This window comes from Mesocricetus auratus, unplaced genomic scaffold (genome assembly GCF_017639785.1).
Source record: "Mesocricetus auratus isolate SY011 unplaced genomic scaffold, BCM_Maur_2.0 Super-Scaffold_100021, whole genome shotgun sequence".
In the NCBI taxonomy this organism is placed as follows: Eukaryota; Metazoa; Chordata; class Mammalia; order Rodentia; family Cricetidae; genus Mesocricetus; species Mesocricetus auratus.
Window position 1 is genome coordinate 27,006,182 of NW_024429202.1, and position 19,897 is coordinate 27,026,078.

General features: G+C 50.8%; 1 protein-coding gene across 2 annotated transcripts; it reads left to right on the forward strand.

Annotated features, from left to right (window-relative positions):
• Positions 1 to 355: 355 nt before the first annotated feature.
• Positions 356 to 11,051, forward strand: Amer3 (APC membrane recruitment protein 3). 2 transcript variants are annotated; one of them, XM_013117297.3, is made up of 3 exons: positions 356 to 469; positions 6,729 to 8,388; positions 9,756 to 11,051. In XM_013117297.3, the coding sequence occupies exons 2-3, from the start codon at positions 6,736 to 6,738 to the stop codon at positions 9,813 to 9,815; spliced, it is 1,713 nt and encodes a 570-aa protein (XP_012972751.1). In that variant the 5' UTR covers positions 356 to 469; positions 6,729 to 6,735; the 3' UTR covers positions 9,816 to 11,051. The 2 variants fall into 2 exon arrangements, with proteins under 2 accessions (XP_012972751.1, XP_005075471.1); XM_005075414.4 differs by lacking the exon at positions 9,756 to 11,051 and having other exon boundaries at positions 358 to 469; positions 6,729 to 9,459.
• Positions 11,052 to 19,897: the final 8,846 nt, after the last annotated feature.

Consider the following 19,897-nt stretch of genomic DNA (forward strand, 5'->3'; position numbering starts at 1 on the left):
CCTTTTGGAGAGAGTAGGAGTCAGCGGGCCCTGGACCTCCGGAATGCAGGGGGGCGGGGCACCCACACCTGTAGTCTCCTGGGGTGTTGGACCTCCGGACTGGGTGCTACGGGGGCTTTAGGGATGCAAAACCCACAGCATTATGGGAGCAGCTGAGTGGGCAGAGGGAGAGCGCTGGAGAGAGAAACAAGAACAAAGCCAGCAAAACGAGTGGTTCTGGGTGGCGGCGGCGCAGTGGCGGCTGAGTCCTCTCGCACTCCTCCGCAGGTCCGCAGCCGCAGCGTCCTCCGGTCCCCGCCCTCCCGAGCGCGGTGGAGCCGGGGCTGGGACTGCGCGCGGGTGCCCGGAGGCCCGCCCCCACGGCGGCGCGGAGCCTGGAGCTGGCCGTGGTGCTGACGCGAGGCTCGAGCGCGCACTCGCTGCCTGACTCTGGCGCCGCCGCGCCCTGCGACACTCCCCAGCCCCAGCGGTAAGTGGCCGGGCCCAGAGAGGCTGCGTCGGTCCCTGCCTCATCGGTCCTCATCGGGAGCTGGGGGGACCCGGGGATGTTTGAGCGCTTTCTGCGATGGGTGGTTGAATGAAGGGGACAAGATGGGCACTCCCTCCATTCCGCAGCACTCAGCGAGGATGCTCCCTGCCTGGGAGCTAAGCGCGGTGACTGGTTTAGGAAATGGGAGAAACCCTGTCACCGCGGACGGACGGGGGGCCTGGGGAAGAAGGAGTAAGATTATAGTGGTCCATCGGTCCTCTTGGCAGGGGATCCCTCGGAGGTTGGGCCCAGGACCTCCACCCAAAGGGCCCATTGTCTCCCCAGTGTGGGAGTGGGTGGCTCTCACCGCGGATTCTATTTCTGCTTTATTACCCACCCCACCCCCATCCCAGAATATCAGAGCTTTCCCATCTCACTGGGCCTTCACCATACCAGCAACAAGGCATACTGCTACAGAGCAGACCACTGCCCCCTAGCCTCCACTACCCAACCCCAACCCCAACGAAGTCGCTGGGCAAGGTACCCCACCCAGGCCTGCTCTTCCTTAACCCCTATACCTCTTCATAGTCCACTGCCTGCTGAGACTTGTGAGGATATGGTGTGGGGGCGGGGACAGACACGGGAGAGGCATTTCAAATACCATAACTACTGGCCATGTAGTCCCTTGAGGGTTTGTTTTCTTTTTAATTTAGTTTCGCTCTATAAGATCATTTTCACACACACACACACACACACACACACACACACACACACACACACACACACGGTTACCTTCCAAGGGGAAAAGGAAATCATAGATAGCTGATTTAAAATTAGTCATTAAACAGAAAAAAGACTAGAGGGGTCACTTCATGAAGCGTTCATTTTGTAGTAAATTTGTGTCCTGATGTGCTGAACACCGGAAGCAGACAGACACCTCTGTGATCGCCTTTCCGCTGGCCTCTGGTGTAGTTTCTAATCCATCCTCCTTTTGGCCTCCTCTCCCGATTTTCCATTTTCACCTGTAGCTCCGCAAAGGTCCTTCCTGGGACCCAGGTCAGATATGGCGTCCTGACTAGTCTCCTGGCTCGATCCCATTGCTTGCTGCCTTGACCACCGCACCCACTTTTAGACATTTAAATGTCTCTTTCCCTAGTCCGTGGGGCCTTTTGCAGGGTGTGTCCACTGGCTAGAATATGCTTCTTGTATCTTTTGACTGAATGTCTTTTAGGATTTCCTTTAAACAGCACATTCCCTGGAACAGAACTGATTAAATAAAGACACTGCATGGTTCCTGATCTCATGGAGTTTGAAGGTTCATCTTAGATAAGAGGCTTAGCTTTAGTGCTGTTGAGGCCTGTCTTAGAAAATGATTAGGATAAATTACATTTGTAGAATTAAAATTTCCAGATCAGCATCCTATTTAGGAAATTAAAATGGGTGATATTTCATCAACTGGAACGAATGGTCAAGGTATTTCAAACTCATTTAAATAAGTAGTATCATGTTTAACTGACAACTAGAGGTAAAGATCTGAGCCTTAAAGACTTTCACGGAGACTGGGGAGAAAACTTGGTCAGTAAAGGACCTGCTATGGGGGCCTCTGAGATGACTCAGTGGGTGAAAGCACTCGCTGCCGAGCTGGTGACCCGAGTTGGATTCCTGGGACCCACAGTAGAAGGAGAAAACAGCCTGCTGCAGATCGTCTTCTGACCTGTACGCATGCACCACAGCACTCCAGAGCATGCACACACGCTTGTGCAAATGAGTAATACAACTTTTGTTAGAATTTCTATGCAAGTGTGAGGACCTGAGTTCAATTTCCAGGAATCACATAAACAAACAAACAAAAAACTAGTCATGGCAGCATGCACTTCAAACTCCAGCACTTAGGGAGACAGGTGGATTCTTGGGGCTCACTGTCGAGAGTCAGCCTCTCTTTCTTGGCAAGCTCTGGGTCCCCAGTGGGGTGGTTTCAAAAGCAAAGAGGATGGTTCCTGGGGAATGACACCTAAAGTTGATCCCTGATCTTCATGCCAGCAAAATATCACTCCCCAAACTACCCCCCATACAGTGTGCAATAGTGTGTACACAGTTGAAGTGCTGGAATTTAAGAAAAAAAGCTTTAAACCTTGTTCTAGACCAAGTGGTGGCTGAGCTCTGCAGACGGAGAGGGAGAAGAGCCCTTGGGGAGAGAGATGCAAATACAGCATGTGTTGGGAAAGGACCTGTTGTAATCTCTACTGACAGGCTGTTAGCCACAGGGTTACAAAACAGAGTGTGCATTTTTCCAGCTGAGAACCTTTGTACATTTAGCCTTGGCCCTCAGGCAGTGCTGGTATAGCATCTGGCTATCCGAATAAACTCCCGTCAGTTTCTGAAGCTGCTGGCCTTCCATCCACATCTCCAAAGAGACAGACTGGATTAAAGATTTTAATGTGAAAACTGACTGAAGTGACAGGTCACTGCCTAGTATTGTACTGTTATGAATTTTACCACTGGTTCTTAACAAATGAAGAGTGCAATTAATCCCAGAGCAGTCTTGGCCACATCACTATAATGGAGTCCAATCCTTTGTATTATTGTACTGGGAGGATCACACTCTAAGTTCAGAATGGAATGAACTGCTCATCTTTTTCTGATTTTAGCTCAGTTGACCACTCTGACAGCTAGAAACCAGTAAGTTTCACAGAAAGAGATCTCTGTCCAAACAGTGTAATTCTTCCAGGTGCAAAATTTTACACACAGTGAACTAATCGTAATTGTGGCCTGATGGAACTATTTCCAGGGATACATTAACTAAAATACCCACCAACATTGAAAAACATGAGCAAACTAGATATCTCATAGCGGATGTCTCCATTAAAATTACACTGCTTTCAGTTATAACTTTTCTAAATTTGGATGATTTACCCTTGCAGCCTGCAGCCTTCACCCTTATTGTGTTTTCCAAAATTCCTCATGAGAATACATTTATTAATCTATTTTAAGGGTTCTCACAAAAGATAGTTTTAGTGGGATGTGGTAGTGGACAGCCTGTAACCCCAGCACTCCATGGGCTGAGGCAGGAGCATGACAAGTTTGAGGGACAAAGTGGAGCAAGGTAGAGATCTTGAGTCATTGATTCACAGGTTCAAATCCTAGCCTTACTGCTGATGGGTCAATTTATTGGCTTTCCTGAAGCTGGATTTTAAAAACAGGTTTATTTTTAACATGTGTATGTATAGTATATGCGTGTGAGTGAAGGCACCGGAAGTGAGGGTCACCCACTCCCCCGCAAGAGCTGGGAGTTATAGACAGTTGTGAACTCTCTGGCATGGGTGCTGGGAACCAAACTCGTGGTCTCTGGCAGAGCAGCAAGTGCTCTTAGCCCCTAAGGCACTTCTCCAGCCCCAGAATTTACACTCTGTAAAGTGATGATGACAGTAGCTTGTTCCCTACCAGCTTATGTGCTAAGCTTTCTGCTTGGTTAGGTGAGTGTCACTCATGGGCAAGTACCAGGCCCTGCATAATAGACACTCTGTCGTGTGCACCAGAGTCCAACAGACCCGCAAAGGAATGTCTGGGGTGGAATGTTTTGAGTAGAAACCTGCAGGTTCGGGGTAGGAAAAGCTTGGGTACTTGCCATCTCCCAGCAAGCTGAACAGCCACCACAGTCCCTGAGGCACCGAGCCCATCCATCTCCCGATAGGCTGAAAATCCACCATGATGTCTGTGGCACTGTGCCCCGCCACCTCCCAATAGGCTGAAAAGCCAACATGGCATCTGAGGCACTGTACCCAAAGGCTGGTGTTCTGTGACTGGAGGAGCCAAGGAGGCGGAGTGCCAAGCTGAGGCTTTGCAGCTCTTCTGAACATGTAGATGACTTGTCATCTCGTTCCCCAGCCAAAGGTCCCAGATGTCTCTTGGAGGGGAGGAAATGCTACCCACAGGTGTGAGCAGGTGGCAGCTCAGTCCGCTAGCCTGTGAGTCCCTGTGATGCTGGCTTTGCCAGCAGAGCTGAAGCAGGCCCTCTGCCCACTCAGAGCTACATGCAGGGGCACTTCAGGCACCCTGACCAGCCTTGACTGTCAGCTGATGGCTGTCATGCTGCCATTTGGAGGCAGCCAGCAGGCATCTTTGGGGGTCTTGAACCTGCTGCAGCCCCCTCACAGGCTGTGGCTGGGGTGCACAGATGCAGGGTTTGACCACAGAGCCATCCCAGAGAGTGAAGGGGTCCAGCTTCCGTGTCTCTAGCCAGCCTGACAGAGGCTGACCTTCAGGCTATTGCCAAATGAAGGAGACACGGCAGGCGGAGAGCGTTCCTGCTGGGGTTGCAGGGAGAGCTCAGAAGGTTCTCCAGCCATGCTCTGGCCTTGCCATTTCTTGCTGGGGTCCTATGACGCTGCATGTTTGAGGGCAAGATGTTCTAAAGCAGATTCTTCTCTCTTAAGCCGGGTCCTGGTACAGGCCCCTGGGCTGCCAGTGTCAGGGTTCCCATCCTGCCTCTTTCTAATGTGTCTGCTGAATCTTGGTGCCTCTTCCTTTGGAAGATCCTATACCTTCACTTCCAGAACAGAGTCCCCCTTACTCCATCCAGCCACAGCCCCTTTGGTGAGCCTCTTGCCATTCCCCTCCCTTCACTGATACCGTGAGGCCAACTTCACCAGCCTCCTTCATGTCCCTGCTCCCACCCACTCACCAGCAGATGCAAGCAATGCTTCGGTGAACCTGGAACACGGCCAGGTGAGGCCCAGCCATGACAGAACAATCAAGTCACTACCGCATTCACCACCAAACAACCCGCAGACTCCCAAAACCTACTGTAGCATCTTCCCCAGTGAACTTAGCCCAGTCATCAGAAACCATCTCTGGATGGCCCCCGGGCAATATCTGTCAGTGACTGTTGCCTGTCCGTCTGCTCCGTGGTATTCTGGGACATGTCCCATGCCATGCTGTCATGAGGCATGTCCCCCGCCTCATGCTTTCCAACGTCTGTGAAATTCTTGGCTGCCTCTCACTTGAGGGCCTCTGTACAGATTGAGTCTTTACCTTTCTCAGCAGATGTCTGGTCCTCCCACGGACGGTCCGCTGCCTCAGGCCTGGGAGGCAGACTACTTAATTGAGTCCTCCATGTACTCAGAAGGCTGCTATGTTCCTCCTGAGGATGGGGAAAGGGTGCTGTGTGACTTTTCTTAGGGAGATCCGAACGAACATCTGTCACCCCAGTGAGAGCACTCAAGACAGACCCAACAAACGATTCCACTGTCGTCTAACTTAGTGAACCAGTGAGTTCACTGGAGTGACTCTCAGGAGTGGCAGTGACTCCACAGCAGTTTGTATAACTTGCAAGCAGCTCAGTTGGTCAGAGATGGCCGGCAGCTGTTACTGATTATAAAACCTGGATCGGGTATGAATCTTGTAAATTTCAGGATGCTATGGATTTTGTTTACTTCTTATTGCTTAAGGAGCCTCTCACCCTCCAACCCCGATCCCCAGGAGAGTGTTTCAGTTGGAAAGAAATAGCTACATTAACAGATAGAGGAAGCATTTCTCAGTAACTGGGGCCTGGAAATGGGAGTCTGAGTTGACCGGTCATGTTAGGGAGTGCTTGGACAACTTGAAAATGCAGGGATCGGGGCATTCCCAGACAACACTCACTCCTCATTTTGGTTCTGACCATGTTCCTTAGCCACAGGACTTAACAGATCTGGGCCCCTGTAAAAGCAGAGCTGTATGACAGGGTGATGTCCCATTTCCCTCTCCTCCTTCCCTCCCCATAGAGAACCCAGTAGGACTAAAGCACCGAGTCCAACAAGCTGTGTGAGCTGGGGTGAGCAGGCCCTTCAGAGGCCACAGACTTTACACATCTTGGATACAGCATTAATTACTTTTGTTGTTGCAGTAACAATATACCTGCCCAAAGCAACTTAAGGATGGGTCTGCTTTGGCTCGCAGTTTGGAGGGATACATACAATCCATCATGGTGGGGAAGGCCAGGCAGCAGGAGCAAGAGGCAGCGGCTAGTCACATGGTATCCACAATCAAGAAGCAGGAAGAGTTGACTGCTAACTCCTCTGCCTGTCTCCTTTTTCGTTTAGTCTGGGGCCTTAGCATGCTGCTCTCCAAAGTCATGTTGTATTTCTCCATCTCAATTCACCTAAGCTAAAAACATCTCTCAGAGACTGGGAAGTGTTTCCATGTTGACCGGGAAGCCAGCCAAGCTGACGGTAGACGGTAACCACCGCCAATACTAAGTGCCCTTTACTTTCCTCCACAGTGGCAACATGGAGCTGAGAAGGGGGAAAACCTTCATCAAATCCAGTGTGCAGGTTTCCCACGAGAAACTCATAGACCCGCCACCCCCTGCACCAGCCAAGGAGGACACAGGCCCTTGGTCACTCTCACTGGGAGGGCAGCCGAGACCCTATGGTGAGAAGAGCTCCCAAACGACTCCCTGTGTTCAAGGGTACGGCCAGTGCCCCAACAAAGAGATTCAGTCTGATCCTGAAAGCGGTCCCGTGTCCCCCTGCGGAACCACCTTCAAGTTGGTGCGGAAGAGCAAGACTCATGACAGTGTACCAGGGGCTGCCAAGGCGGCAGCCGCCACAGGACAGATGGTGGGTAGCATGAGCTTCCCAGAGACCCCTGGGGGCCAGCGTATGATCGACTATCGCCACTTTGTGCCCCAGATGCCCTTCGTGCCAGCGGTGGCTAAGAGCATCCCAAGGAAAAGGATTTCCCTGAAGAAGTCCAAGAAATGCTTTCGAAACCTGTTTCACATCCGCAGAAGCAAGACTGAGAATTTGGCCTCGCTGTCTGCCAAGGGGAAGAGCCTGGCATCTCCTGGGGTCCCATTGGGTAGCGTGGAGCAGCAAGGCAAACCCTTCCTCTCCATGGGTGAGGGGCTGGGGCTGGACAACCTATGTCAGGACCTCTCTGACAGTGAGTTTCTGCCTGACTCACCCTTTGACCTCTGCAGCGCCCTGTGCGAGGATGTGGCCTCACTCAAAAGCTTCGATTCACTGACAGGTTGTGGGGAGATCTTCGCAGACGGGAGTTCGGTGCCATCTGTGGAGCTGAAAGAGGGCCCGGAGAGCCCAGCCCATTCACCCCAGGCTCTGGATGGCAAGACTCCCCGTGGTCCCTCCCAGGATAGCATAGAACAGCTGGCATCACCTGCCCAGAATGAAGCTTCGGACTTCACCAAGTTCTGGGACAGTGTGAATCGCTCTGTGAGGCAGCAGCAGCGTGCCCTGCTGGGCCCGTGGCTGGTGAGTCCCCAGGGGACAGACGCAGACCAGCTCAGGCTAGATGCATCTGGGTTAGCTGAACTGCCCCTGCTCCCTTGCAGGGGTCCCCCGAGTGGCTCCAAAGCCAGTTCCATAGACACAGGTACCCCCAAAAGCGAACAGCCAGAATCTGTGTCCACAAGTGATGAAGGCTACTATGACTCCTTCTCACCTGGCCTGGAGGAGGACAAAAAGGAAGCTGCAAGCTCAGGGACACCTGCAGCCACTTTCCCCAGGGACAGCTACAGTGGGGATGCCCTCTATGAACTCTTCTATGACCCCAGCGAGGCCCCGGTTGGCCCGATCCTGGATGATGACCTGTGTGTGTCTGAGAGTCTTTCAGGGCCTGCCCTGGGGACCCCACTGTCTATGTGCAGCTTCCATGTGGGAGCAGAGGAGAACTTGGCCCCAGCGCCAGGCCCCGACTTGCTCAGCCAGGGCTTCCTGCAGAGCACCTGGAAGGGCAAGGAATGTCTGCTGAAGCTTTGTGACACAGAACTTGCCATAACCATGGGCATTGTCAACTGGCTGCGCCGGACCCCACCCGCCCCTGCCCCTGCCCCTGCTCCTGTTCCTGCCACTGCCCCTACCCCTGCCCTTGTCCTTAGGGAACCTGTTGCCCCACCTGACACCCATGGAGTCCTCAAGGTACTAACGGAGAACCTGGAAGGCAGGGAAGACGGGGTCTTAGGTATGGGCAAGGCCATGACGCGCTTGGCACCCAGCAGGCAGGAGCCCTGGGCACATCCGGGAACCAAAGACTTGCTTGTAAGAGAGTGCGAGGTCCAAGGGGAGCCTGCGAGGGTTATTCATGTCCCATCTAAGGATGGCTCTCTAGAGGAAGGGACACAAGACCTCTGTGAAGGCCGGTCCTCCTCCGCAGCTACCATGACAACAGGCATTTCCAGGAAAAGCAAAGCTCCAAACCCTGCCACCTGTGCTAGCTGTCAGAAGGAACTCGGAACACCTGGGAACCTGAGGCACGCTCAGGGTCCCTTAAGACCAGGGCATGGGGGAAGTACTCTTGATCCAGGGCCCATGCTTGTAGGCTGTGTGGCCCATATGGCAGCCCTGCAAATCTATCCAGACAGCTGTTCTCCCAGACAGGATAGGGGCAGTGGGCTCTTCTGGAAGCCTCAGGCTTGGGGTCCCAACACTGCTCAAAAGAAACCGACAAGTAGCAGTCCTGATGGAGCAGCTCTCTGTGGCCTTTCCTCTCCAGCCAGCCCACAGGATCAGAGATGTCATGACCTGTTCCTGGACCTGAGCCAGCTCAGGTTGGAACCCTCAAGGCTAGGTACCCAGGCCTGTGCCTCTCTAGACAGCCAACCCCAGCAGCTCAGCCCCAGGGCTCCAGAGCAGGTAGCACACAGGGGTTCAGTGGGGTCCTGAGCCACTCTGGGGCCCTGCTGCCCAGGAAAGCCTCCACAGCTATCACCTGGAAATCCTGGGGCTTTCCTTGGACAGCAAGCAGTGACAGGTCACCCCTTTGCATGTGCTACAAAATGTTGCCAGGGCCTTCTGGCCTGACACAGACTTCATTGTGGATAACCGGAAGTGGGGGCTTACAAGCCAGCCATGGCTCAGGCTCACCCGCAGGCCAGGCTTGTGTTTCTGCAGGAGCTGCATCTGTACGGCCTCAACCAGGACCAGAATCTTCATCTTTCTTCTCCCGGTGTGACGAGATTGTATTTGGGGTAGAGAGAGCAGGGCTCATGGGGGAGAGGGAGGGGGTGGGGGGAGGGAGGGGGAGGGGTTGAGATGAAGGAATCTTTGCCTGAGCCCTGGGCTAAGGACTGCTGGAAGCTGTATGTGTTTAGCTACACCTCATGCCACAGAGCAGTTAGGTCGACGGCCAGAAAGCATTCATGTTTGTAAATGAAGACTGGGGTAGCCGATCCATCTGTTGGGGGTATAAGGAAAGGTCGAGGGCTAACAGCTGAAGGGGGAGAGAACCCCATGGGGTTGACTTCACAAGGACCCAGTGGCCTCATGCAAGCCTACTCTTTACCCAGGACAGGAGGCCCCAGCACACCGCCGGTCACAACGCTTCTCTTTGGAATAACAAGGACTAGCCCGGACTTAGCAACAGGTTGGAGCCAGCCAGCATGGAGCATGCATACAGCTTTGTCAGGGGCTGGCCAGACCCTGCCTTGTCAGCATCACCAGGTCCTGTCACAGATCATCCTGTGCAAGCAATGACTTCTTTCAACTTGTTCTCCGAGGCCTTGGGTGAGAAAACACTCGCTCTCCCTCTCACCTTGCCGTTCCGCCTTGGAGCTGCGAAGGCCTTGGCTCCTGTCCCTTCCACCCTGTCAGGATTGCCATCTCTTCTCCAGGGACCCTCTGAGCGGAGCTGTGCTCACCACCCCTAACCCAAGTATTCAGAATCATGCAAAGACCTGGTGGCTGGTGTCCCCGGGAAAGGTAGGCATGTCTTCTGAATGAGCATGGGGGCGGGGACGGAGGACCCATCCTTATCGTCAAGGGTTTGATTCTACCTCAGTGAAAAGAATACAGTGGCAGCCAAAGGATGAGGATGGCTGTGAAACTTGTTGCCGGGATCATAAGGTCGACAGGTTGCTGGAGAAGATGTCACACTTCATATACACCTTCTGTGGAGAGGGCTGGGAATTCCAGGCAAGCACCGTAGTCCCATTGGTAGCACACGTTCAATGCCGGAATGCCTGATTTAGGCTAGAAAGCCTCTTGTGGCCGTTGGCGTCAACAGCTCTGTACGTGGCATGCGTGAGATGGGGGTTAAAGCGGACATCAAGGTTGTGGCTTCGTGGACCCGGACACTAAGAAGCACGGGCCGTTCACCCGGGAAGCCACATCTTCTCCTATGACCAGACTCCATCATGACATCACTGAGCCTGGCTGTGAATAAGTGACAAATAGAAGAATATTCTGCATGACCCCTGCAGCAGTCAGAGGTAAATCTTATGCTCATTTTCCGACCTGGGGAACAGGCACAGATTGTGTGGCCTTCCTTTGGACACACACACGTAGTGTGTGCAGATAATGGCACTCAGATCCCCTCCAAACCTGACTGAAATAGCTCTGCTATGCAGAAGGTTCTGGAACATCCCCCTGGTTCCCCTCAGCTGACACTTCCAGAGTCTTCACCCCTTTCTTCTTTCGGGCCACAGAGGCCTGAGCGCCCTGGGGTGCCAACCACATGTCTTCTGTAAGCAGGCTGAGAACTCAGTAAGGAGGCCACCCTACCCCAGTCACAGCCCTGAGGCTTTGTACTGTACCCGACAGAAAAAGTGCTCAGTAAATACTCTTTTGAGAGAATGCAGTGTCAAGACGTTGTTGTGTGTTGTTTTTCTGCTTTCTCTGTGACTTGGGGTCTCACATCTAGAGAGAAACAGCACTGAGGTTTAACAGGAACCTGAGGCTGGTGAGATTGTTCACTAGTTCCGAGGGCCGAGTCCATTCCCCAGCGTTCACATAAAAGCCAGACATGGCAGTGTGGGCCTGTAATCCCAACAGAGGCAATAGGAGCATTGCAGACATTCAGTGTCTGGACACACACACACACACACACACACACACACACACACACACACACACACACACACCAGGACACCAGGAGTCTGCTTGAGAACCAGACCTCTTCCCAAAGCAGAGGACAGTGTTTACTTACCGTGGCTCGTGATCCAGAAACCTGAAGTGATGGGGACAAACCATTCAGACTCAAGAGCGCACTGAATTACAGTACATGGTCCCAGCCCCCGTGTGGTCTGCAGTGGTGTAGCAACAGAGCCATAGGAAACCAGGGCCATGGCTCTGTCCCTGGGCAGGGGGTGTGTCACATGGTCCTGGCATGCCTGTGGATTTCCTTCAGGGTCTGTAGTGGATCCAGGGTCAGGGAGAATGGAGGAGGGTGGTGTGGATTCTCTCTGCACCATCTTTCTCAATATCCAAACCTCAGGATGACTTCTCTTAGGCACAACAAGTGCCCCCATAGCCAGGCTCCATGCGTCTTAGCGTGACCCACTGAGGAGGGACATTAGGGCCAGGTAAGATGCTAATCAAGTTCTGGAAGTAGAAGGAATCTGCCTCCTCCTATTCTGAACTTCCTGGTAAATCTTTGTGTGTGTGTGTGTGTGTGTGTGTGTGTGTGTGTGACTGTGTGTGGTGTTTGTGATTGTGTGTGTGAAGGCGTATGTGCCCATGTGTGCCCATGTGGAAATCAGGGATAGACTCAGCTCAGACCATGACTGTCCTGGTCTACCACCCTGCACTTATTCATATTAGGCAGGGTCCCTCACAGAACCTGGAGCTAGGCTGACAACAGTGGTCCTTCTGTCTCTGCTTGCCGTGGCTCATACAGGAGCACGTGGCCACACCCAGATTTCTATGTGGGTGCTGGGGATTCAAACTCAAGTTTGTGCAGCCTAGGCCTCTCTCTGGCCATGTCTGTCCATCTCCTTCATGCGCGGCTGTGGATTTCATCCAGCCTTGTGAGGGCAATCTGTAAGCCAAGGGAAGAGGCCTCAGGGGGACCTGCCCTACTGATGCTTGACCTTAGACCTCCAGCTCTCAGAACAGAGGAGAAGTGAATTCCTGTTGCTTAAGTGCCCACTCTGTGGTGTTTTGTTGCTGCAGCCTGTGACAATACAACTATCCCGAGTTTGTCCAAGACGCACATGTGAAAGCATGAGAAATGACTATGTCCTCTAGAAAGCATGGGTAGTTAAGCGAATTGCCCTCTTGTTGCTCCCCTTACGGGCCCTTCCTTGTGTGTCCATTCCCCAGCACCCATCCTTACCCAGTCTCATCTTTGCAGGAGGCAGGAAACAGAGGCATCTATGCTGCTTACACGTGAAGACTAAAGAGTGAGATGGAGGATCTCACTTTTAGGATGAGAATATAAAAACACAAAATTATTATTAGTTCAAGACGGAGGCAGGGGAAAAAAGCGAAGTGTTTTTTTTTCCCTAGGAACATTTACACCATTTCTATTCAGAAGAAAGGAATTATAACAAGAACGCTGAAGTGGTAGTCGGGAGGCTAATCATAGGCTGAGAGTGAGCAAATTCAACTTCCAAAGCCAAGCATGGGTGCTAATTTGGAGCAAGCTGGTGCCGTGTCCTGGCTGGTACATTTGCCTCTGTCAGGTCTAAAGAACGTGAACTCTAGGCCAAGGGACATGGATAGAGATTGCCATGACCACCAACTCCCTTGTTCACTGTAGAACATCACTCAACCAGTTGGTTGGATCATTCCAACCAACCCACCAACACTGATTGTAGGCTGAGATAGCTCACTAACAAGCAGATTGAGAGAAGTTCCAGCAAACTGCGTCCTGATGTGGGGGCTACAGTGAGCAGCCAGGGAAGGGTGGCCAGGGTCAATAAGCTATGAGAGACTAACACACTGCAGGCAAGCCCAGCTACAGACACCGTTAGGTTCAGGCACATGACTGTCAGCCCTAGAGGAATACAGAAAAACCAGGCTAATCACGGAATTGTGGGAAAGGCAAAGGAATATGAAATCTTCCAGGAACATGCCCAGTCTTTCTCCCAGCCGTCAAAGAATGCAAGATAGAACCAGGGGCCATGCTCTGGAACGCTCATCTTCTGGCCAGATCCACAGTGGTCCCACCTTACGGATACTGTGAATTAGCGAGTTGAGTATAGCTCATCTGAGTTACTGTATGTGTTTCCCTTGTAAAAGGAACTCAGGGCTGGGTTATGGCTTGGCAAGCAAAGTTATTGCTGTGCAAATATGAGGACCTGAGTTCAATGCCCCAAAACTCATGAGAAAAAGCCAGACCTAGAAGTAGTCTTGTAATCCCAATACTGGAGAAGAAGGGACAGGAAGAACTTGTCCTCAGGGAAAGAGATTTCACACACTTCTGACCACTTGATACACAGGCAACTGCAGGAAAGACTAAAGCCCAGAAAACTGTGGATCAGTCGTGGGCGGGACCACACCTTGACCAAGACTGCTTAGCTATCTCTTGTTCTCTACTAAAACCTAGGCCTCATATCAGATCCCCTGAAGATGGAGGGTCACTATATGTCTTTTTTCTCTTACTGGTGTGCTCATATTCAACACACTCTCTTTCCTGCTTTCCACTATGACTTGTTTATTTGACCAGCTTGTTAGGGCAGCCAAAGCATGGGCTGTGACCCTGAGAACTCTGGGAACACTCTCACAAGGCATTCTGGCCCCCACAGTCCATGCCATTGCATCCCGACAAGCTCTCTGCTCCGCCAGTCTTCTCTTCTTTCTCCCCTCCCTTCCCAGCACCTCTGCTTCAAGACTTTCTCATGCTGTGCCTCAGACCCTGGGTGAAGTCTCTGACAAGAGTTTTTGCCTCCAACAAAATATTCCAAGCCTGTTGTCCACTGGTCTGGAGCCCCTGAGTCAAGCTCTAGGCAGCCTCAGTGGATTTGAAGGCTCAGGTGAGCTGGCTGCCTGAGGAGAGCTGAGTCAGAAATCAGCTTCACCTGGGCCTCCTGCACGGGGCGTTAGCAGAGGAACCCAGATGAACAAGAGACCTTGATTTAACAGACTCCCCGAGACTCTCTTTGGTGTGATTCAGATTCACCAGCTTCATGTGGTTTTTGTATTTTTTTTAAACAGGTCGGAAAAAAATGAAACAGATGACTTCATGACATATGTGAAGCTACAAACTGAATTGGGTGCCCTATAATACATTTTGATCAGAACCCAGATGCAGCAGTTCAGTAATAATATGCACGGATGCTTTATTGTTGTAAAGCTAGAGTCAAGCACTTACAAAAAGAGGCCATATGGCCTGAGAAAACAAAAATATTTACTTTCTGGCACTTCACAGAAAAAGCTGGCTCTTCCTAACACACAGGCTAAATCAAAACCCTGTGTATTAAATAGGATGGTGAAGCTATAGATAGACAAGCTGCCAACACTTTGCCTGGCTCAGAGAAGTGTTCAGCGATGGCCTCCCTGTGCAGCTCATTCTGCCAGTGGCCCATAGCTCAACTTGCTCTCTCCACAGCCCTCCCTCAACCCATCCCTCATTGCTCTCTCCACAGCCCTCCCTCAACCCATCCCTCATTGCTCTCTCCACAGCCCTCCCTCAACCCATCCCTCATTTGGGCCTGTTCCTTCCCATTTTCACTACATGTCCGGTCCTAAACGTTCTTGGTTCCCTACTTCAAGCCCAACCCCAACTTCAGTGCCAATAGAATTTTTACTTATAACTGTTCATAGCTCATCACACCCTGCTTCACACGATTGTCATGTATTGTCATGTGAACATAACTACATGGCAAAATGCCCCTCGACTAATGACAAATAGGACCGAGTTGAAATGGTGCACAGACCATGGATGCTGGGTGTCTTGGTAGGTAGGTAGATGGGTGGGTGGATGGATGGATGGATGGATGGATGGATGGATGGATGGATGGGTGGATAGATATGTGAATGCATGGGTGAATGATGGATAGGTGGGTAGAGAGGGATGAATTGATGGATGAAGAGATGGATAGATGTATAAGTAGATGGATGGGTTGGTAGATATGTAGGTAGATTCAGATGATACATGAATAGTAATAGAGAAATAAAAGCTGATTGCTTTGACTATACTCATGAGAAGCATAACCAGAGAAGTCCAGTCAAATTCTCAGAGATAACTTATGGCATTTTGCCCATACATCTTTTTCTCCCTTTATTAATATGGGGAGTGACTTCCTTGTTTTATGTTCACCCCAAGCTTCTTTAAGTAGACTCCTCTAACTCCTGACGTCATCAGCCTGGTTGATAATGAGAGCTGAATGAGGATGACCCAGCATCAGGGTGACAGGGAAGATGTAGAAAATAATTCATATCATAGTTAACTTGCCCTGCTCTACAGATACCCCCACCTATCTGAGCATCAGACATCTGATTATAAAGGATGGCGAGAGCCAGGCATTGGTGGCCTACGCCTTTAATCCCAGCACTCGGGAGGCAGAGGCAGGCAGATCTCTGTGAGTTTGAGGCCAGCCTGGTCTACAGAGAGAGTTCCAGGACAGCCTCCAAAACAATACAGAGAAACCCTGTCTCGGAAAAAAAAAAAAAGGATGGTGAGAGACATTGGTTGCCATAGAAACCATCACAAAAAAGAAAGAGCTGGTACTGGGGGGCAAGGAGAGCACCTATGGATTCTGGGCAGGCACATCAATCACATCAAGAAACAAAAGCACACGATTTGCTGAACCTAGCTATTCCTGGAGCCGTAGAGCGGGGCCAACTTTCTGATCTTCCCCATACACTGGGTTTGGTCTGAGAACAGAGCATGTGAAACTTTAGAATAGAGGATGACAAGGATTTAAAATACTGTCTCAAGAAAACTGTGGTTGCCATGGCCGGTGTGGCTTGGTCCCTGGAACCCTGACTAGGGACAGTGAAGAAACGAAGAAAGGACAGCTGCACATGTGAACCTGGGGTCAGGCGGGATTTTGCTGCTGCTACTGCTGCTGTTACTGCACAGCCTGTTCATTAGGTGTAGCTCAGGGGAGGGGCTAGCTAGTCTGGGTGGGAGATCTCTGTGGGCAGTGGTCTCAGGCTGTAAACATCTGGGAGGTGGAAACTGCCAGTCTTTCTACGCTCTGACCAGTCCTTGATAAACAGGGAGAAGAGCTAAGCAATTTCCCTTGAGTCTGAGTATTATGGGTAACAGCTTTGCCAGTTGCCCCATGAGTCTGAGGACTTGGGCGTCCTGGACATGGCTATGCCGGTGTCAAAATATTCATTCACTCAGGACTTCACTGCCTCAGGGCTTCCTCCCCTTTCCATACCTGGTAAGGATAACTACTGTCTGGGACGGAACCCCTGCTTCATTGGGCAGTGCTAGGAGTATATGGACTCCATCTATGCAGCTATGGAGAAGTCGCCATCCATGCTGGGGCAAAACATTCTAGTGGCACAGCTGCTGGGGGGGGGGTTCACCAATGCTCCTGTAAAGTAAGCCCACTAAATTCACTGGTTCCCCAAGATGGACTGTGCTGGAGTTGTATTTTGGCCTGTCACTGATGCCCCGTTTAGGGAGTAGATGTTTACATCTCCCAGGAGAAGTTCACACCTCAGCCTTGTCTGGCCCAGCTGCTGTGCAGGAGCTAACAATACAGCAAATGAGTTCTAGATAGTTTTTGCCTTAAGGCGGCTCTGGCCATGGAAGACATTCTCCTCCTTGTCCCCAAACAGAATGACAGGCAGAGAGGAAAGTAACTCAGTAAGAGAATACAGAAACACCAGAAGATGGGGTTGGAGAGATGGCTCAAGGATTAAGAGCTCTGACTGCTCTTCCAGAGGACCCAGGTTCAATTACCAGTACCCACATGGCAGTTCACAATTGTCTAACTCCAGGATCCAAAACCCTCATACATACAGGCAAAATACCAATAAAAGAAAGATAAACAAAATTTTAAAAAAACTGGAAGAGCAGAAGTTCTCAATGAAGATTCTGAGGGGAGGGTTTTAAGAGGGCTGTCTTTTGGGGTCAGAGACTGTAGAGGAGTCCCTAACACCATGGGTGGGCAGCATGGCAGGGGTATTAGATTTGTTAAAAGACTTACTGATCTCATGCACGGTGGGGGTTCTGAAGAGAATTCGGGCCCACAAAACAGGTTTCCTAGGGGGTTCAGAGAGTTGAGGAAGGTCCCATGCCATCCAGGTACGTGTTTGTCTCTGATTCCCAGTCAGCACGGGAGAGGGAAATATTTGGGTCTTCACCCAGTTGGTACCCATCATTTGTGATGTACCACCTGAAGCCTCTGATTGCTTGGGCTCTGGGTGCTTAGGGGAGCCTGCTAAACTTCACAAAGTCACACGAGGGTGCCTGTCAGTTTGCTAGAGTCTGGGTTCCCAGGAAGCCTGTTCGACTCTTTTAAGGGCAAAAACATTACAGACTCACAGACAAGCTCTCAGCGGGGTGCCTGTCATTTCCCTGTGGCAGAGAGAACTGTGAAGCTGGCTATGAGGGTAGGGAGACAGCTGCAGACGGGGGTGACATAGATGGGGGTGATATGAGCAGCACCTGGTTCAGATCTAACACACAGGAAGTCCAAGGCAGCCTCGTGGAAGGTAAGTACAAGGGCCCTGGACTTAGGCACAAGGAGGGCAGCGAGTAGGCAGTGCAGAGGCAGACAAGAAGGGCAAGGCGAAGTCGGTGCAGCACAGGAGAGCGGAAGCAGGCATGCACCTCCACCCCTCATCAAAGAAGCCTCCCTCCTGACTCCTTGACGGTGAGGTGCCTCAACACTCCCTTAAACTCCCACAGCAGGAGAGGAGCTGACCAACTCTCACACCCCATGGGGTTAAAAATCAAGTCTAACCATTACTATTCTAAAGCTATCCCAGCTCATAAAGACTTAACAGTGACACCCATTTGTCCCCCACTACCTTAGGAAACGAAATGCTGCCCGTTATGGAACAGTTTCCTCCAAAAACGGAACCCTTCCACCTGCAGGGAACATCCTGAAGCCAGAAGGTAAACAACTCAAACTTGCTTCAGGAAGTCCCTGAAACTGACCAGATTCACTAGGCCCTCCCCTTCCCAAGAGTAAATAATAAAGGCCGCAGAGGGTGACCCCCGGATAAGCCAAGCTATAGAGAAGAGTCCCAGGCCAGATCTGCCTGGAAGGAGCAGAAACCAGCTGAGCTGCCTGTCAGGGAAGGGGTTTAGACCAGCTGAGTCACTTGGAAAAGACAGTCTCCAACCTGCTGAGCTGCTTAATCCCAAGATTTTTTTAAACGTATGTGTTCATGTACACATGCATATATGCATGTGTGTGTTTGCATGTGTGTATGCATGTGTTTGTAACTGTGTGTACATGCATGTAGACATATATATGTAAGTGTGGTTACACATGACAGCTTGTCCCAGATAACAAGAAGTTTTCTAACTTCTAACACAGAAACGGCCTTATGAATTTTTTTTAAAGTTACAAAACAAAAAAAGTGACAAGCAAGGCATTTTCCAAATATATTGATGGGGACACCAGGCAGATTGGGTACCAGGAAAGCAAGAAATCCCCACTATTAGCCTCAGATGCTGTCTGATGGCATCCATCTTAGCTCCGGGTTGGCAGAAGCTAGTGGTCTGCTAAGAATAAACACTGAAGGTTTTGTCTCATAGTCACAATGACAATAAGTCAGACACAGAGAGACTCAGTGGACGGCTCTTATATTAAAGGGATGAAAGATAGCTCAAGGTAATCTGTCTCCTGATTAACAACACACTAGCAAAGTTTTAATAAAGTAGTCATCCAGATAGATTCTTCAGTATGCTAACTCCTACCACAAGAACATCAGCTGATGATCCCCTCGATAGACAGGAATCATTTTTATGTGTGTGCATGTGGAAGTCAGTGTTATTTCATGTCACCTAGCACTGAGAGTACTCATCCCTGGGATGTGATAAAGATGAAGCTGAGTAGACAGAACAGTCTTCCAGAAGGAGAAAGGAAGGGCTGGTGACACCATCGAGGAAGAAGTCCCCGGATGCAGTGGTTTGAATAGGAATGGCTCCCACAGACTCACGTGTTTGAATAGTTGGCCTACAGGGAGTGTGGCCTTGTTAGAGGAAGTGTGTCACTGTGGGGGTGGGCTTTGAGGTCTCCTATGCTCAAGCTATGCCCAGTGTGACACAGTCTCCTTCTGCTGCCTGTGGATCAAGATGTAGAACTCTCAGCCCCCTCCTTCAATGACGTGTTCACCAGCCTTTTGTCCTTCACTGCCTAAGTTTGGCTGTCCTGACACTCGCTCTATACACCAGGCTGGCCTCAAAGTCAGAGATCCAACAGCTTTGCCTTCCCAATGATAAGATTAAAGGCATGCCCCACAACAGTGACTCCACAAACTGTCCTTTCCAAATGGGTTAGAACTGTTCTTGGCACATAGGAGCTGTCTTGTGAGTGTTTAACTGAATCATTGATGAGATTAACTGAACCATTAATGAGATCTAAAGCACGAAGATACGGTTTAAGTAAAACACGAGGCTTTGATATGAAGGCAGTCATAACAAAAAACGTGGTTAGCAGGAAGGCAAAATGCTATCAAAGCCATCAAGATCAGTGTGATTCTTACTGAAATAAACCCAGGCAAAGTAAATCTCTCAGACAGCTTCTAAAAGATGTATGCATTTTAATTGATTCGTCCGATGGCTGGGGACCTA